The 20,864-nt window shown below is 38.0% G+C and overlaps 1 protein-coding gene across 1 annotated transcript in view; it reads left to right on the top strand.

Annotated features, from left to right (window-relative positions):
* LOC150088209 (poly(ADP-ribose) glycohydrolase-like) overlaps positions 1–20,864 on the top strand; it is a 325,145-nt gene that overhangs the window by 194,669 nt on the left and 109,612 nt on the right. The window contains exon 10 of the mRNA XM_090370070.1: positions 12,060–12,152. Within this exon, the coding sequence (XP_090226196.1) occupies positions 12,060–12,152 (93 nt within the window). The remainder of the gene's footprint in view (positions 1–12,059; positions 12,153–20,864) is intronic.

Genomic DNA, 20,864 nt, shown 5'->3' with positions numbered 1-20,864 from the left:
ACATGCAGTGTAGAAAACAGTCAACCAATAAATCCACAAAAGACTTGCTACTGTGTGACTGACCAACCCACATGTTTTCAATTAATATACAGAAAGTTAATTCCCCCTCCTCTCATAAGACATTCTGATTTTCTGGCCCACTCTGTTTGTCTGTATAGTTGTTCATTATACTCATCACAGTCATTGATAATATACTCCATATAATCACTGTTTTCACAGTGATTATATACTCCAAACTGACTGAACATTGCACTGCCTAGCCATGTCAACCTGGGTGCACTGTATTAGATTCTACGTACATCTTAAATAAGTTCATAACTCTTCCTAATGCAATGAATTTCTTGACGGCACAATTATCATGTTTTTCATTTTTACAAAATTGACATGTTAACCGTCTCTCCAAGAATATCTATCCAGTGAGTTTTAAAGATGATTATTATTTAAAATAAATGAGAATTACAAAAATTCTAGTGTTAATAAGAGTATTTGACTTAAATTTTCTTGAGTAGTGCTTACATGTTTTGAAGTTCTTTAAATTGAAATGGTAGTTAGGGAAGTGAAATCCATTACTGATTTATAAGTTAATGAGAGTGGTTTAGAGTGAAAGACTTAGGGGTTATGGTATACTCATATATGAAATTTATCATGCAGTGTAAACAGGCAGCTAGGAAGGTCATCTCATATACAAAACACAGTGACCTGTCTATGAGATATAGGGCGGCTCCATGGGCAGGAGCAGCAGTGCGTAGCACACGCTTCTTGATTAGACCGGGGTTCGAGCCCATGCCCACCAAAATACGGAGGATGTGGAAAGGTCAGGGAATGACCACCACATATTTCCGGAGCAATATGGCCTCAGTTGCATATTGCTTTATCTCATGTTGTTTGCAGTTGCAAACAACATGAGATATAGGACATATCACTGCCCCTTTACATAAGAGTGTGGTGTTGCCTCATTTAAAATATTGCATTCAGGTTTGGAAGCCGCATGTGAGACATAGCCTCTTGAAAGGATTCAAGGAAGTGTAACCAGATTGGTGAGGGGGGTGCTGTCCATATGAATGGATTAGAAAGTGGGAACGAGAACCAGTTGGGATGTGTTGTTTTATGGTGCATTGGGATCTAAGGCCATAATGCAACAAGTCAAACCTGAGTGGGATTGGTAAAATGAATGGGCATGGAGGGGGTATATTTTCACTAACAGGAGAAACAAGAAGCAGGAGTCAAAAATATAAACTTTTTCAGTAACAGAAGGCTGCATCTTGGGATGCTTACCCTTGGGTGTATTGTATACCACTAAAATAAATCTACCTTAGTGGATAGTTTGATAAAGTTCAAAAGCAGAACTTTATAATCACTTTTTTGGTGGTAGTGAATCAGAATTGTCCTTTTTTGTTTTGTTTTTTTTTGACAGATGCAGAAAAAGTCTGTTTTCCTTGTATCATGTAGCCATTACATTACTGACTTCTAAATGAGATCACCTGTTGAATGTATATTCATCATTTTTGTAAATGTGGAATGCACTCCATAGTAAATACTAATATCAAACTGCACATTGAATATTTATCACCAAATCCTGCTGGAGGAGGGGTTGAAAAGTTTTTAGCCCAATACAGATCACAGACATTTCCGTAAAAGAAAGACAGTAGTGCCAATCTATGCTCTGAATCTTCTTGTGTGTTCACAGAAAATTTCAGGTTTGTAATGTATTCTTCTCCTTGAGAAGAATATTTACAGAGTGTGGAGGGTGAATGAAGATGGTGACAGATGAGAGGATCAAGCACCATGCAGTCACTGAGTACCTTCATTTAAAAGGAATGTCACTGAAAGAAATTCATGAAGACATGCAGTAAGAGAGGGTATCTTGTGCTTCAGACACTATGGTCAAAATGGGGGTTGCAGAATTTAATGTTCCAGCAATCAACTACCCACCAGCTGAAGGCAAACATCTATTCTACAACTGTCTTTCCTCAATTTGAATCTATGCCCACTCAGATTCTTAATCTGATCAAGCAGAAGTATCATGTCAGCATTGAGCCTGCTCAAACTATTCAAGGCCTTATACACCTTGATCAGATCACTTTGCAGGTGCCTAGTCTCCAGATGCTGCAATTTGCAGAACTTAAGACTTTCTTCGTAAGTGCACCCCCTTTGTTCCTCTCACCAATCTTGTTGCCCTTCTCTATACTCATTGTAGAAACTACATCCTTCCTAAAATGAAGCCTCCAGACCTGTATACAGTACTCAAGGTGTGGCATGACCATTGCCTTATACAAGGGGATAATCACTTTGTCTCTGCTAGAAGAATTCCTATATATTATTGACAAAACTCCATGACCTGCTATGGCAGCCCGTCTGCATTGCTCAGAGAACTTCATATCTGACTGTAGATTTACCCCCAGGTCTTTTTCATTCTGAAGCTCTCTAAGTGTAGAACCACACAGTTGGTACGTTTCTCTTGGGTTACTGCTACCCATATGCAGTACTTTGCATTTGTCAATGTTAAACTTCAGTTGCCACTTCTCAGCTCATCTGCCTAACTTTTCTAGATCCTGTTGCAGTAGCATACTGTCTTTAGTGTCATCTGTAAACTTGGACATTAAGCCTGATATACCTTCATCGATATCACTGATAAATACACAACACAGTAACGTATTCTTCAATGGACAACAATGGACCCAGCACTGAACGCTGGGGGACTCCGCTAATAACATTAGTCCACGTAGAGCAGTGCCTGTTTATTACCCCTCTCTGCCATCTCCCACTCAACCATCCCTTTATCCATTGCAGTAACTTGCCCTTAACACCATACTGCTCCAAGTTGTACAGCAGTCTTCCATGTGCAACAGTATCAAAATAATTTTTTTTTGCATTCAGTTCCTTTGTGACCACATCGTAATATCTAATCAAATTGGTCAGACAAGATTTCCCGTTAACAGACCTATGCTGTATCTGAGCTGTTACTCCTGTCTTGTCTAGGTGATCCTATATCACCTCTTTAACCAGTGACTCCATTATTTCCCCGGAACAGAAATTAAACTGAAAGGTCTATAATTATTTGTATTACCCTTTGAACCTTCTTTGTGAATTGTTGATACATTTGCACATCTTCAGTCCATGGGGACCTCCACTGACTCTAAGAATGCTCTCATAATTATGGCTAAGGGTTTGCTTACTTTCCTTGCTGTCTCCTTCATTATAACTGGATAGATTCATCTGCCCCAGGTGCCTTTTTTATTCTTAACTTCAACAATTTCTCCTCTGCTTTGCTCTAGTTATTACAAAATCACTTAGCTGCCTGTTAGAGTTTTATAAACTTCTGGCATTCCCTTCTTGAATAACTCCTCATGTGTGAATATAGATGCAAAATACTCATACAGTTTATGAGCTACTTGAGCAAGATCATCAATAAGGCCGCCATGGCCGAGTGGTCAGGCACATGGGTGCATAAGTACATGTGCCTTGTGTGATCCGGGTTCAAGCCCGTGACTGCTGAATACGGTGCTGTTTCTTGTATTCTCTCTGCCTTGTGAACTCCTCTGATCGTGTGGTCATCCCGGAGTATAAACAGAATTTATTTATTGAATAGTTGAACCATCAATGTTAAGTGGACCGATCTGATTCATCTCCTTCCTTCTAGAGTTTACATAAGTAAAGAACTGCTTGCTGTTTTTCTTTGTGTCCTTTGCCAAAGATTTCTTGTAATCTACCTTTGCCTGCCTACCCTCCTTTGTGACTTGATTACAAACTAGCTTATATCTGCCATAGGCTTCTGTGTCACCTGATAATTTATATGCATCCCATGCATTTTTCTTCTCTGCCACAAGCCTCATTAATTCATCGACATCCATTTAGGCCTGAACCTTGAACAGTATTTCTTAGTTGGTATGAAAAGCCTAGTAGCTTCCCATTTAGAATTCACACTTGGTAACATCATCAGTTTATCAGCGCCTCCATAGCCAGGTGGGCAGGAGTAGCAGTGCGTAGCGCACACTTCTTGATTAGACCGGGGTTCAAGCCTGTGACCACCAAATATGGAGGATGCGGAAAGGTCAGGGAATGACCACCGCATATCCCCGGAGCAATATGGCCTTAGTTGCCAATGCTCCTAAAAGCCAAATAACAAACAAACATCAGTTGATCCCACTGTATAGAATGTAAGAACTGTCTGAGACCACTGTAGTCACCTTTATGAAAACAAAAACCGTTGATGATAGTTAAATCTTTAAGTAAATCCCACATCAGTATAGTGTAATCACTGCCACGTAATGGTTCCTTTGTCTGTAAATTCTTAATGCATGAATAATCACTGCTGATAATCAGATCAAGAGTATTACTCCCTCTGGTTGTCTTTCGAACATGCTGCTGTAGAAAACAATCATCCAGTAAATCCACAAAAGGTCTTGCTAGCGTGCGAGTGACCAATCCACAAGTTCCAGTCTATCTGGGAAGTTAAACCCCCCCCCCCCCCCCAATTATAAGAAATACTGATTTACTGGTCCACTCTGTTTCTCTGTATATTTCATTGTACTCATCACAGTCATTAGGCCTATAACAAATTCCTACCATCATTTTTGCTTTACCTATGCTGATGTCACACCAAACTGACTCAACATTGCACTGTCCATCTATGTCAACTGTATGCACTTCCTTGGATTTTATGTGTTTCTTAACTAACAGCATAACCCCTCCTCCCTTCCTATCCTGTCTATCCTTTCTGTACACATTGTACTCCCCAAATTCCAATTCTGCATTCCTCATATCTGTGTGACAGCATGTGTCTGATATCCCAACAATATCTGCCTTTGTTGTTTTGACCAGCACTTCAAATTTAGCCGTCCGGGCTAGCCGAGTGGGTAAAGTACCTACCCGGCAACCCAAAGGTCGCGGGTTCGATTCCCGCCTCGGGCTTGGATCAAAGTACTGCAAAAACCTTGGGAGGTGCAATATGGCCACAGAAGCCGATGCGCCAACAACTACCAAATCAAAAAAAAAAAAAAAAAACAAATTTATTTACTATACTCCTAGCATTAGTGTACATGCAAGTATACATGCCCTTACTCTTAGTTACCCTAACACAGCCCATGTATTTACTTGTTTCATGATGACTTCCAGCAGTTCCTTAAATTCTCAGCAACTTGCTTTTCAAGCTGCTGCTCATTCCAACAGCAGCAGTGCAAAAATCACTTCCACCTCTTCCTGTGACTACTGTTAATATATTAGTCTGTGAATCCTCCCAAGCTAGCAGTTTTCCAACCCATCTAACATTGCTTTGATAGCATCAGCAAATATTTTAGCACCATTTCTATTTAAGTGTAAAGTATCCCTGTAGAAGCAAGCTCACCTGTTCACAAGCACAGACCACGCTGAGAAAATTTCTACTCCAGAGCCAAATTGATTGACAAGCTCTGATCATATACTCTCTCCTATCATGTCTGTGCAGAATTGCAGACTCTTTCAGATTTAACCCTAACTCGTGACTTTTTTTTCAACATTGACCTGTACTTGTTAAGTAATTTTGCAGGTCTCCTTCTATTAATGTCATTAGTGCCAACATGTACAACAATATCACCTTTTGTGTCCCTAAAAGTTAATCTGCTCTACAGTGTCATCAACGTTTGCCCTTGGCAGACATACTCTGGTCCTATTCCACCTATCCATCCTTTTTGCACAATATATTTCCTGAATCCCTAACAACTGAGTCACTGACAAACTAGTTCCTTTGGGACCAGTGCATCTTGCATTGAAGATTGTTGGTGTGTTGCCTAGTGCACAATAGTGAGCTCTGTCGTTAAGTTGGTCAGCAGAGAGTTTGAGGGGCCCTGCATTTTAATTCCTTCATACTGACAGACTGAAAAGCAATGCTGTTTTAAGTGCTACAGCATTGTTTCCTACTTTTTGGAAATAATGTTTGTTTCTGAATCGTATGCAGTTAAGTTACTCTTAAGTAATATTAATGCTTTCCTTACTCATTGGTTCAAAATTTATGCAGCTTCCTGAAGACTAGTAACTGCCCTACTGTGCAAGTCTCCTCATCCTACTATGAAATAGATTCCATCTTGGTTGGTTCAGCATGATCCAACTTGCCAGGCAATATAGTTCTACTGAAAATGCAGAGTAAACCATCTAACACCAGTCATCTTGTGTTATGCGTGTGGGTGCCATATTCGGTATGTCTTTCATCAAGAATATATGCCACAGTCAATAGAAACAACTATGGCAATCTCAAACTAACAAACTCTTGCAACTTGAACACAAGCTGAAAATGTGGAGCTTGATTGAAAAAATTAAAAGAAGTTATTCTTGACAAGAATTGGTTGTACTCATCTGTTGCATTTCTTTCTTATGGGGAAAATGTGCTCCACATTCCCTCAGAGACATGAGGTAGTATAGACTACCTGCACTGCAGGATCATAACCTTTAACACTGTTAAATTTATCTGAGCCATTAGAACTACATAACCTTATAGACTGACCATGTTAATGACCATATTCACTAATATGGTCAGTTTTACTTAACTCCTATATCCCTTTCTTTCAATAGCATATGAACAGCTACAATATGTCTGTTGCAACTCTTACTCTATTTTTAGTTTCCGTTTACCTGACTGTACAAGTTGTCTATCATTTGCCTTACTTTATCAGTTTTGGTTTTCTGTAATGACTGCTAGTGATTCCCTCCATATAGAATGTTTTTTTTTTTTTTTTTTTTTTGTTCTCTCTAATACTGTTGTTCACTTTGAGTTTGTATGTCATAGACCCATCAGAAATATGATATTACACAGTTCCTATTTTTGCACCCTTCCTTATCACAGAGCAAGTTTTGTAAAACTAAAAATACAGTGTTGAATTCTTGGTGTTTTCTGTTACATTTCTCAGATGACACTATCACAATATAAAGGCAAGTTGCAGTGCCAGAAATTCTACAGTCACTCAGAGGATATAAATATATAATATTTCCAAAAAGATCAATGATAATAAGTTATTGCTTTCTAAGCAACATTCCAAGCCACATCCCAGATCACCGGAAATTATTTTGCTTATACTTCTGCTAAATCGCCATTCCCCTGGTTAACCATCACTTGTCAGTTCCCATACAGACTATAGGTAAATAATATTCACCAAATTATATTCCTAATGGCAAAATTCTTGGCAGAGATAGGTCACAAATAAAGTATACCAGATTAAGCCTGTTTGAGGTTTAATCTGGTCAAGCAATGGCAGTTCAGTCTGCACAGGGTCTGAACAGAGGAAGCTGTTGTTGTTTCTGCTGCTGCTCAGTTCTAAATAAGTTACAATCATCTGAAACATTAATTTTTGCTGAGGGCAGTGCAAAAATGTGTGAGAACTGTGAAGTTATGCAGAGATAAGCAATAATAAATGCATGTCTTCTATGTTTTACAGCTTTTAATTGTCTGGCTGAACTGTTTACACTCAGTTGGATTTTAGATGACAAAGACAATGTCTAATGAAAAACTGTTGGAGGTGATGGATATGTGTGTGTGTAATGGAATGGGTTTTTTTTTTTTTTTTCTTTTGGGCTGATGCTGTATAAGCTTGCTTTCTTGCATCATTCGATACTACTAACGATCCATTAATTTATACTTGTATCCTTTTGATATTTACCCTTTTTATTTAATTTTTTGACATGGTAACTTGTTTATAAGTTACCAAACATACTGTTAGTGTTTTATTATTATTTTGACTTGGGAACATTATGGCCTAAGTTGCCAATGTGCCATTGAAAACAAAATCATTCAAATTTACTATACTCCTAACAGCACAATATAATTTGTGTTCTTTATTAATATCACTTAGTGCCTACCTAGTTGGAATAGTTATCTAGATGTACTGTGACACATTTATTTATTTGTAAGTTCTGTAAATAATGCACACTGAATGCAATCACTATTTACAGAATTTGCAGGATATGCTTTTGCACTGTGAGATGACTAGGGAATGGTAAATGATTAAAATGAGGTTTGGAAATATAGGATTATATTGAAAAATTTTTCAGTCTAAGTATTATGATATTAGACTTGATATTTTCAGAGCAGTTGTAAGTGATCTATTTATAATTTCACATTTTTCAAGACACATCAGGCAAATGTTATTATTTCTTCAGCTTTTTTCAGACTTCAAAGCCAATAATCCTTTTCTCCAAGCATTGGAGAAACTGTTGAGAGGAATTCAAAAATATTTTAAAAATTTTATGCTGTAAAGTTAACCAGTTGATACCTACAATGCAAGCCAACATTAATTTTGTTGCCAGACACTTCTTTGACAAAATTTGAAACAGTCTGAATAGCTGTGCCAAAATATGTTAATTTCTATGATATTGTGAAGAGTCCTTTAAAACATAAAGCGGTGATAGGTTTATCATTGCCAGATCCCACTATCATTCAGAAGTTACAATTGCTTGTACAAAAAAGGTTTATTACCCTGAAGCACTTCTTGATGCTAGTGAAATAAGTAATGAAGTTGCTGAAAATGCCTAGAAACAATATTGATATTTGTATAACTACAATATTAATCCAGGGTATTTTCTGCCTTTTTGGGATAACATAGGGATTGACTATGTTTGTAGAAGTTTTTTTGATAGGAAATGAGATTACAGAATCCTTTGGAAGTAGTAAAGATCTGTTTTGTGTTATCCTTTTTATTTGAAAAATACACTTGAAAATTGAAAGTGGATTTTTCATAAACAAGTATAGTTACTAATTGAAAACACAAAGGCACAATCATGATGGAATCTAGGCCTGACGTAGCCCAGTGGTCAGGAGCGAGAGTGCGTAGCACGCGTTCCTTGAGTGGACCGGGGTTCAAGCTTGTGACTACTAAATACGATAAATATTTGTATTGACGATTCATTGTAAACTCTACTGACTTGGTTGTCGTGCCAGAATATAAACAGAAAAATTTATTTATTTATAATTCATTTCAAATAGGTAGGATGTGGATTGCATGAGATGCACATGGGAACCATTATGAAGATTAATTGGAAATATAATGAGAAAATAAAGATAGTTGTTGTAGAAAAGGAAAAATCCATAGAGATTGAACTGAAAGAACTTAAGATGAAAGTTTTGCTCTTCTTAAGAGAAAACATTTTTAGTTTTTAACTCTGTCTTGTTCATTAAATTTTATTATGTAATAATTTTCAGACTGATACAACTATTTTTGTAAGTAATGTCTTTAAGCCCATTTTTTCATTATGGAATATTAAAGAAACAAAATAAGGAATATCATAAAAGGTTATTTATTAAATGAAAAAAATAAATAAATAATATCTCCATACTTTTATAACAGTCAGGTAAACGAAAGCATAATCCAGGGTTCTTACAATATTCTTATGGGGCACCTCCATGGACAGGGGCAGCAGTGCGTAGCACACGCTTCTTGATTATACCGGGGTTCGAGCCCGTGCCCACCAAATACGGAGGATGCGGAGAGGTCAGGGAATGACCACCGCATATCCCCGGAGCAATATGGCCTTAGTTGCTAATGCTCCTAAAAAAAAAAAAAAAAAAACATAAAAAAATAACAATATTCTTATCTATTTTCAGGATATAGGCATCCATAGTTATGTATTTTAAGTAAAACCACCTTCAGCTTAAATATGCTTCTTCTTCCAGTCACATAACTCCCTAAGGAGCTATTGTGGCCACCAACAAATTCCTCCAATTGCACCGCGAAGTGCCATACCCAGAAGTTCACTTATCCAATCCTTCCACCTAGTTGCAGGTCTACCTCTGCACCTCTTCCCCTCAGTTTTTTCCTTCCATTATATTCTTCAACAGAAAGTTTTCCCTTCTTACTATATGACCAAAAAACCTGAATTTTCTTTTGTTGATGTTATGAAGAAGAATTTTAGGCCTGCCAATTTTATTCAGTATTCAAATTTCATTTGTTCTTTGATCCAAGCAAGAAATGCACAGTATTCTCCTGTAACACCACATTTCAAATGCCTCAATTTTCTTCCTATCAACTCTTTTCAGATTCTATCTTTCACATCCATAAGTGACAACTGGAAAAATTAACAAATCAATGATTCTCAGTTTCGTCTTTAGGGACAGATCATGATCTCTCCATAATTTTATCAGATCAGTCACTATTTTTATATATTCTTGGCCCTAAGTAATCAACTTCTTCAATATCTTGCCCATTAACCTTCACTTTACTGGAATCAAGATTATCACCAATCACCATAATTTTAGTTTTACACACATTCAGAAACAATCCTTTTTTTCTTACTTGCTTCGCATATTCTCCTCGGAGTTTCTTTAAGATGATCCTTAGAATTACAAATTAGCACAGTATTATCTGCATAACGAGGGTTGTTTATCTTCAGTCCTCCACTTTTGATGCCTCTAAATCTTCAAAAGCTTCACGCATGATATCTTCGGCACAAAGATTAAAAACACCGTTTTGCCTATTGTGAAAAAGTCTGTGTTTCCCCATGTTCATTCTCACAGTTCCTTCCTGGTACAGTAGCTTAATCAGCTGAATTATGTGGATTGCGAAACACATAATAGTTATTGTTTCTCAAGTTGAACACAATCAAATACTTTTGCATAATCTATAAAACACAAAACAACTGGAACATTGAATTCTTTGCATTTTTCAATAATCAGTCGTAGGCTTAAGATCTGATCTCTGGTTCCTCTATCCCTTCTAAAACCTGCTTGCTTTTCTGGCATTTCTTCAAGTTTTCTTGAGATTCTGTTCAATATCTCTCCAGTGGCTCACATCTGGTGAGTATGGGCTTGGCACACCCAGGGTCCTAAGCTGGATATCATCATTCTTCTCTTTCTTGGTGATTCCCTTTTGATTCTCTCTCTCAGGGTAACTTGGGATTTTTTTTTTTTTTCTGGCTGGTGCAGCAAGCTTCCTTGCACCCTATAGATAATAATAATATGATTTTAAGAAGAATCTTGCTAGTGTGAGAAATTAGGTTAATAGTCCTGTAATTTTGAGCAAATTTTCAGATGTCTTTTTTTGGTAAGGGGATGAAAATTGATTTCTTCCAATTCCCAAATTTTTACAATTATTTTATGAAAAAACTCGGCAGCCTTCACACCTATAGCTTTCATAAATTCCAGGTAACTTGCCACACATTAATTTTCTGATAACTTTTTTGACTTCTTCCTTCAGTGGAACTGGTTCATGATCACACTCTTGAAAAAGGGGGTGGCAGATCATTAGTGTCAGCAGATGCTCGGAAGAGCTGCTGATATTTATAAACTAAAGAAATATATATATTTTTAAAATTGGCATGCTTCCCCATAGCTGGAGCCAAAGATTATAACTTTTTCAAGTGTCTAGTATTGCCATGAAATTTCAGGGATTTATAGTTTTGCTTAGACAGAGTACCCATTATGCAGAAACCTTCAAAGAAAATCTTCATCCATTCATTAGTATACTTGAAGTCCATCTTGGTGGGGGGGGGGGGTTGCTAAAAGAAACATTCACATTTTTGTATTTTTATTAGAACTTGCTGTTTAGGTAAAGCAGACTATAGGGAAAGTTCAAATACCCTGTTTACTTTACTAAATTTTTTACTGCATCCTTGTAGCAAATTAAAGATGGGTAAAAAAAATGCACTGCCTCTGCTTTCTTAGCTGTTATGTGTACAGGATTTGGATGTGCTTTTGAAGCAAATATACTCCTTTTCCTCCAGGTATTAAATTACCTTTTTGTTAAAAGAGTTTTGACTGCTGTATTTTCAGTGTTACAAATATAATGTATAGGACATCCTATGGCTGCTTCTGCCTATTATAATACCACTTTATTAAAAAAAAAATCAGTATTTATAAACTGAGCTCCAAAGTTAGCTGGGCTTTAATTTGTGAGACATTAACATAATTTTCACTCAGTGGTACTTTCATTCACTATTTCTATTAATAATTGTAATACAATTATCAGACAGTTTTAAAATACATCTAGTTCTGGCTTTCAAGAAAATTAAATTACCAATGATTTGTTGTGTGTGATTCATTCAGTGGGAAGCCACTGAATGATTGTATATCATTTCATTTTTTTTAACTCTTTTATTACAAGGTTTTTGAACAAGAAGAAACTGAAGTGTTCTTCAATACTACTCTCCCAGCTATGATCAAATTAGCACTTGAATTGCCAAACATTTGCACACAGGTGAGCAGTCACCATAATTTTATTATATTTATTTATAAATTCTGTTTTGTAGACTTAGTTTCCTCAAAATTAATTTTAATTTATTTGATGTAAGCTGGATTTTCTGTCTAATAAAGGAAAGGTGGAGTCTTATGTGCATTAGGTTCTTATAATAAAAAAAAATTATTGCTTGCACTCACTATGCAAAGTGTTCTCTAGCATATAGAGTCCTGGATACCAAGTGAATTATGAGATAAAGCAATTTATACTTTGAATACAGTATTCCTTTTCTGAGAGTTTAGATTTTTTTTTTTTTTTTTTCTCTCAAAGGATAAGTGAGAAGTTTCTTGGAAGAAAAGGAAAGTAACCTTTAATTTTTTTTTTTTTTTTTTTTTTCCCTAACCTTCTAACTTGCATGCTTGGTCATGAATAGACATAACCCTGGACTAAAAAAAGTTTAACATGGATCATGCTAACCATGTACAGTTCTGGAATAAGTTGACTCAAATCCAAATATGTCTCCTCTTAGTATGCTGTGCCTTTCTATTTGTAGATTAACCCCCTTCCTAGTTCAAAAGACTATAAAGGCTGTGGCTGGCTCACCAAAAATTATAAAACAATTACAATCAGGTGATTTAATATAAACCTCACAACAGGATCCATTTAGGAGAACCTTCCAGAGTAGCATCAATGGGATCTAAACACCCATACTTTGGTTCCAAGTTATATCATTGGAATCTAATGTAATACTGCCATGCACTGTGACACTTGGAAAGGGGGATCCTGGTGGGTGAGGTGCCCAGCCCTAATACACCACTTTGGCCCTGCTTCAACAAGATGGAAGGTCCTGGACCTGCCCATCTGGGATCAAGTGGCTGTTACTGCTAGTGTCAGCTGCATTCCAGTAGTTTTCCTTCCCTTTGGCCTTGGAACAGGGTCAAGACTTATTGGAAATGTGGGCATCTCCTCGTAGGGCACTTATGGCATGAGAAACTTTTTTTTATTCTTATGAATAATTCAAATCACTCTTCTTCAGGGCCCCAACAAGCCACCTACCTAATTGATCTGAGGATATGAAGTCGATAGTTCCCTATTATTCATTCCAATGGAGAGCAGGCATTCAAGAAAATGCTATTCTTCTCTATATAGAAAGGTTTGCGGTATCTGCGCAAACCTTTCTGTATAGAGAAGGGTAGCATCTGCATAGCACCTCTGTAGCCAGGTGGGAAGGAGCAGCAGTGCGTAGCACACACTTCTTGATTAGACTGGGGTTCAAGCCCGTCACCACAAAATACGGAGGATGTGGAAAGGTCAGGGAATGACCACCGCCATATCCCTGAGCAATATGGCCTTAGTTGCTAATGCTCCTAACGTACAGTGCTGTGCAGTATCTGCGAAAAGGAGATTCTGGAGATCTTTTAATTCAAGCCTTGGGTCCCAATCATACCCATCAAATTCGGAAAGCCACATTGATATTGGGAACACTTGTCACCCCATAAAACTATGAACCATTCACGTGGTGTTATATCACTGATTGCTCTGAATTGAAAGACCAAGGCATGTCAGTTGAATATTGATATGTGAGGACAGAAATCTTTTCATTGAACACACCACAGTTACCAAGTTCCATCCAGGCAGGCCACTCAATCTGCCCGGTTAGGATTTACATTCCAAATCCAGTGGGGTGCTTTAAGTGCCAACTCTATGGTAAGATGTAACAGGCCATGTGTGTGCAATTCTGCCCAGACATGACAGGATGGACTATATGCTAAAAGCCTTGTGGATTAACTCAAGGCTCTAGGGAAGAAATTTTTAGCAGTGTGACTGCATTTGTAGGTAGTAGGAATCTATTTTGTAGAGATGGTATTCATTTGACCAAAGATGGTGCAAGGATTTTTGCCAGTATCACTGAGGATACCATAAAGGGTCAGGAAAACTGCTAGTTGGGGGGGTTAGATGGTTAATTTAGATCTGTGTTTATCTGATGATATGGGTCAAAGTAATACTTGCAGTCAACTCATGAATTCTTTTATGTTGCCACAACAGCCAATGTTCTGAGGGTAGCAATGTTTCAAATGAGAGGGAAGATATAGCTTGGGATACAAACCTAAATCACTCCAAGGGGTGTGTGAAGGTAGTAAACTGCAGAAGATTACTTAGTCTCAACTATGTTGTCAGTAAAATGGCTGAATTTAAACTCCTGGTTAGGACAACTAATGCTGATATAATAGGGCTAACAGAAACGTGCTGCAACCCAGAAATTGGTGATGACAAGTTCCACTATGGTATGTATAATGTATTTAGGGAAGATATAAGGGGTGGAAGGGTCATGCTTCTTATCAAAAGCAGCCTGAGTACAAATAGAACTTTATCTGAGGTATGAGTTAGTCAGAAGTAAAGGAACAATGAGAGTGGGAGTAATCTACAGACCAGAAGATTGTGAAGAATACAATAAGGGTCTTTACATGCAGATGGAATGGACAAGCAAGTGTAAATGTCTTATTGTGGATGACTTTAATCTGCCCCAGATTGATTGGAATAAGTGGGGGACTCACAATAATAAACTAGATGATTATTATTTGTACTAGGGACGAAAATCTTCTTGACCTCATCATTTCTAATGAATCCGATGGCATCACAGGGCTTAAAGTACAAGAATTTAATGTCAGGAAGTGATCATGCAACTTTCAGCTGAATGATAAAGAAAGACGTTGCAGTAGTTAAAGGTAAAGACATAGGTTTTGACTTTGATAGTTTAAGGCATCTGCAAATTGGGCTGATTACAGAGGGATGGTGAATATATTTGAATTATGGAATACTTTTAAAGCAAAAATCACAGAAGCCATGAATGCATGCATATCTTTAAGAAAATTTTGCAGCAGGAGGAGGATGAAAAAATGGATGACTGTGGAGCTGGCTGGTCAAGTAGAGCAGAAAAAGATAGCATGGGACAGTTACAGAGTGATGAAAAGTACTGAAGCCTACAATAGGTACAAGTTTACCTTAATAGTACCACAAATAAGATCAGGGAAAGCATTGGCTAAGGAAGTGAAGAATGAGGATATGTGAATACGGGAAGAAAAGAGCAAAGCAGATTGGATCCTTGTGCACTGGGAAAGTTTTAGATGACCCGAGTGATGTTGCAGATGAATTGAACAGGTACTTTGCATGTCTTTACTGACGGAAGAGGCTGTGAGAGTCAGGCTGAGCCATGTGAAATTAGTGATGTCTTAATTACAGATGATTTTTTATTAGATAAACTTTTGAGGGAGAGCATGAAGGTGTGTATTAAACATTGAGTTTAATTATAAGGGCATCTTTGGACCCAGGGAAGATTCACTTGGATTGGAGTTCTTCCCGGTGCATTATAACCTTTGATGTTTTTGCACCATTAAAACCAAAAATCATTATCTTTGGATTGAGGTACCAATGTATTACAACTACTGACTGATTAGTCTGACTTCAGTGGTAGGAAAAATCCAAGAGGCAGTGATTAAGAGTGCAATCCAGGGACATTTAGATAGATATGGCTTTGTTAAAGGTAAATCATGCTTAACTAACTTAGTAGGCTATTTTGACACAGTTACTCATGAGTTGGATTTAGGAAATAATTTCAACGTTTTGTATTTTAGCGAAACATTTGACTCGGTCCCTCATGAGAGGTTATTGCATAAGCTTGAACATGTTGGGTGGCTGTAGGATAGGAGGCAGAAGGTTGTGATTAATGGATATTCTTCAGATTGGCATAATATCAGGAGTGGGGTCCCTCAAGGATCAATTTTTGGACCACTCTTGTTTCTCATTTTCATAAATGATAACAAATTGATATAAGGTGTGATGAAGTAATGATTGGTGCCAAGCATTATAACCTCCTTCAGGATAACTTGAACAGACTTCAGAGATGGTCAAAGAAGTGGCATTTGGAGGAATAGCAACCCACAAATAAATTATACACTTATTGGGGTTGAATTAAAAATAGTGCAGGAGGAAAGGGATCTGGGAGTTACAATATGGGCAGATATGAAGTTTTCTGAATAGTGTGAATAGGCAGCCAGGAAAGCCCATGTTGTCCTATCGATGATTTATCAAACACTATCCTGTAGAGATAGGGAGGTCATAATCCTACTGTATAAAGCAATTGTAAGACCACATTGGGAATACTGTTTTCAAGTATGGAGACCTTATACGAAAAAAAAAACATTGAGCTTTTTGAAAGGGTCCAAAGACAGCAACTCAAATGGTCAGATTGGCAGAAGGATGAATGGTTGCCAGAGAGGATAACCAAAAATTACTGTAGAACCCAGAAGTCACCTTGGACTTAAAGCAGAAATTCCCAAAGGCAGAGAGACGCCTTTATAGTGATATTTGATATTAGTAAAGATACCAACAGACAAAACCTTCTGGAAGAAATTTTCAAGAGAAACCTAAAGGAGTACCTAACTGGAGAACAACTAGAGGCTGAATTCCACATCAAGTATTCTGCCAAGTCGAAATTAAATGCATCTTGCAATTAGATAGCTTAAGTACCTTCCCTCCATGGTATGTTATATAATCAACAAACTAGCACATTTATGTAGCCACAGTTTTCCTGAGCATTGTCCAGTAATGAAATGCTCAGATGCCTTAAGTATGGTAGTGTCTCTAGCAGTAGTCTACCTGCAGGCACTGTGTGGACATAGTGCATGATTACACTGAATATCCCAAACAAGTCCCAGGAACCAACATGTGCAAACTGAAACCAAGCTAGAGCATAATCATCCAGTTCAAGCACCAAAATGCCCAGTTTATTTCAAGGCATTGAAGCATATTAAACAAATAATAATTGTGGCATCTACAATGAAACAAGTGTCATCCATCTCAATGCCCATTGTACTTGTGCAGTTGTAGACCAAATTAAATTAATAATGGAAGAATGGCACACCAACATCCTCTGCATTCAGCATCCCTACACCCATGTGGGAAGGGTGGATGTAATTATTAGGAATACGAATTTAACATCAACGTGAGTTCCTTCTCTGCTCCAACAATAGTATGCACTCATGTTATTTCATTATATTGTAAGCCTGGCACTGATATTGCCCCTTCTGCCTGCTGGATATCTACAGTGGTACACATAACTATCTCTTGTTGAAGGAATTCTTCACCCCCAAGCTTTTTGGAGGTCCTAAACTGGCTGAATTAACTGGCAACCTATTATCAACATTACCACAGCAACACACTCCATTGCCAACAAGTTCACAAATTGGAAAGTTAAAGAGGCATGGATGACATTCAGCCATCATGCTATCACCTCTTTGGTTTGCCAGCTAAATTCCCGGCCACCCTCCTCTTCCACCTATCTAAAAACAACACTGCAACCAGCTCCTCTGAACTCCTACAAAGATCTCACTGTCTGCAGTGAGATCTTTGTAGGAGTTTAGAGATCTCACCGTCTGCAGCACATAAATGACATCCTCATATGGGCATACAACCTGACCATGAAGAAAAAAAGAGACCCAGGGCTGGACTCCCTAAGAAGAAAAGCAAATGCAGCTAGAAAAATTTTCCAGAGCACATAGGCAGTCTGGTTGAAAAATGAAGTCACTGCACTAAGAGGAAACCTCACCCCTTATGGGGATCAACTAAATTAGATAGACATGGCTGACTAATTGAAACAAAACATTACCGTTCTTAATACTGGGTCCACCCACTCACATACAATTACCAACTAGTAACCCAAGCACGGTACTAAGTACTATAGGTTCTAATACCTTTCGTGTTTGGGGTTCACATAAAAAAAAAAAAAAAAACTAGACAAAATTCTTCAATCGATCTCTCGATATGCTTCCCGATTCTGTTTCCAATCATGGAATGGTCTGTTATGGATGACCCCCATGGGCAGTGACCACTTTTCTGATTATTTGTGATCTGCTCACAGCCCAACCCTGGAAATGGAAGTTCTCTCAAGCCAACTAGGTCAAATTTCAGTTAGCTTTACCCTGGATGATAAATTTATACAAAACACAGTCGATAGATGAAGCCACAGATTATATCACTTCACACCTACTATCTGGCCGACCGGGCTAGCCAGGTGGGTAAAGTGCTTGCCTGGCAACCCAAAGGTCGCAGGTTTGAATCCTGCCTTGGGCTTGGATCAGAGTAAAATGCAAAAACTTTGGGAGGTGCATTATGGCCACAGAAGCTGATGCATCAACAACTAACAAAAAAAAAAAAAAAAAACCCCTATTTGCAGCTAAATGTTCAATTCCATTGGTGGAATGAAGACTACACAAAAGCAAAGAAGTTAAAAAAGAAAGCCGGGAATTTATTTCATAGATCTTCAACCACAGCTAATCTTATCATCTTATCAACTACAAGAAGCTAAGAGCAAAAGTATCATTCAAAAGCAAGCCAAGGAGAATTCTTGGATTCGGTTTACATCTACCATAAATAATTCCAGGTTAATATGAAAAAAAAATTAGGCAACTTTCCAGCCACCCCATCACCAATTCTTTTGCAGAATGGGCAAGAACTCTCTACTCCTGAGGACATGGCAAATGCCTTGGGCAAAATCTTTGCCCAAGTTTCAGCGACATGAACTTATTCTCCATATTTCCAGAAAATAAAGATAAGGATTGAACTATCAACTTTTGAACTTCAGTATTCCTTCCTTATAACCAGCCTCTTCAATATCCTGATCCTAACAGTTACGTACCTAGTTCCCTCTCCAGTTGCCTCAGTAAATTACTTGAAAAAATTATTCATAATTAATTAACTTGTTTGGATCATTGAAATGCAACAACTAATGAGTAATAATCAGCATGCCTTTCACCAGAACAGGCCCTCCTTAGATATCATAATCAAAGCTGAGTCTGCAATTCATAATGCCTTTGTAAAAAATGAACATCCTGTTATGGTTTCCATAAATGTAGAGAAGGCATTTGATACTACCTGGCATTGTGGCATTCTTAGTGACCTCCATGCTCTTGGATGAACATCCTGTTATGGTTTCCATAAATGTAGAGAAGGCATTTGATACTACCTGGCATTGTGGCATTCTTAGTGACCTCCATGCTCTTGGTCTACGAGGCAACCTTCCTATATTTAGCAGGAACTTTCTCCAGAATCATTCGTTCCAAATTCGATTCCACAACTTGCTTTGTACGACATTTTTACAGGAAGGAGGAGTGCTACAAGGATCTATACTTAGTGCAACCCTTTTTGCCCTTAGAACTGATTCCATCACAAAGGGGCGCCTCCGTAGCCAGGTGGGAAGGAGCAGCAGTGGTAGCACATGCTTCTTGATTAGACCGGGGTTCGAGCCCGTCACCACCAAATACGGAGTATGCGGAAAGGTCAAGGAATGACCACCGCATATCCCGGAGCAATATGGCCTTAGTTGCTAATGCTCCTAAAAACCAAATAACAAACAAACAACAAACATCCATCACAAAAGAACTTCCAAATACTGTTCAGACCTACTTTTACACCCATGGTCTTTATATTTCTTGCCATTCTCAGAACATGATATCCCTGATTAAAGTCCAAAGGTGGGCAGAGTTAAATGGCTATCGTCTATCACAGCAGAAAACCATTGCAATCCACTTTTGTAATCAACGGAAAATGCATGCAGATCCTGAACTTCAGATATCAAACTTTACCATTCCAGTGACTAACAACATCAGATAGGAAATTAAATTTCCTTGAGCACATTAAATTTGTGCTTACTTCCTGTCTCAAAAAGTTGAACCTACTAAGAGCTTTATCTGCCTTGTCTTGGGGAGCAGACCGTACACCTTTGCTGCTCTTATATAGAGCATTGATCAGATCCTGTTTGGATTATGTCGCTCCACTCTATGATTCTGCCTGAAAGAGCACACTACGATGGCTGGATCCTATATAGCATAGTGCATTGCACTTGGTGCTTTCAGGACATCTACTCGTCATTTATATATTGAAGCTAAAGAGCTCTCCCTCTTTACCTCCCCAGAAGCCGACTGGGCTAGCCAGGTGGGTAAGGTGCCTGCCTGGCAACCCAAAGGTCGCGGGTTCGAATCCCGCCTCGGGCTTGGATCAAAGTACTGCAAAAACCTTGGGAGGTGCACTATGACCACAGAAGCCGATGCGCCAACAACTATCAAAAAAAAAAAAAAAAAAAAAAAAAACCTCCCCAGAAATGCCCCACTGCTCCAATTCGTACAATAGTTTTCCATGTGCAACAGTATCAAAAGCTTTCTTGAAATCCAAGTATATGATATCAAAATTATTTTTTTGCATCCAGTTCCTTTGTGACCATATCATAGTATCCATTCAAATTGGTCAGACAAGATTTCCCCTTAACAAACTCATGCTGTATCTCAATTATTATTGCAGTCTTGTCTAGATGATCCTGCAATGCTTCTTTAACCAGTGACTCCATTATTTTCCCCAGAACAGAAATTAAACTAACAGATCTGTAATTACTTGTGTAGTTACTCGTGTGACTTTGTGAATTGGAGATGCATCTGCAGTCTGTGGGGCCCTCTGAGTCCAAGGATGCTCTCATAATTTTGCTAAGAGCTTCATTATTTCCTTTGCTGCCACCCTTAATATAACTGGATAGACCCCATCCATCCCATGTTCCTTTCTTATGTTTAACTTCAACAATTTCTCCTCCACTTTGCTCACAGTTATTAATAAATGAGTTAGCTCCCGACATTCTCCGCTTCCCTATAGAATTCCTCATGTGTGAATGTAGATTAAAATACTCATTCA

This window comes from Mastigoproctus giganteus, chromosome 3, assembly GCF_048544385.1.
Source record: "Mastigoproctus giganteus isolate SK-2022 chromosome 3, ASM4854438v1, whole genome shotgun sequence".
Taxonomy (NCBI): Eukaryota; Metazoa; Arthropoda; class Arachnida; order Uropygi; family Thelyphonidae; genus Mastigoproctus; species Mastigoproctus giganteus.
This window is presented reverse-complemented; position numbering and strand designations above follow the sequence as displayed.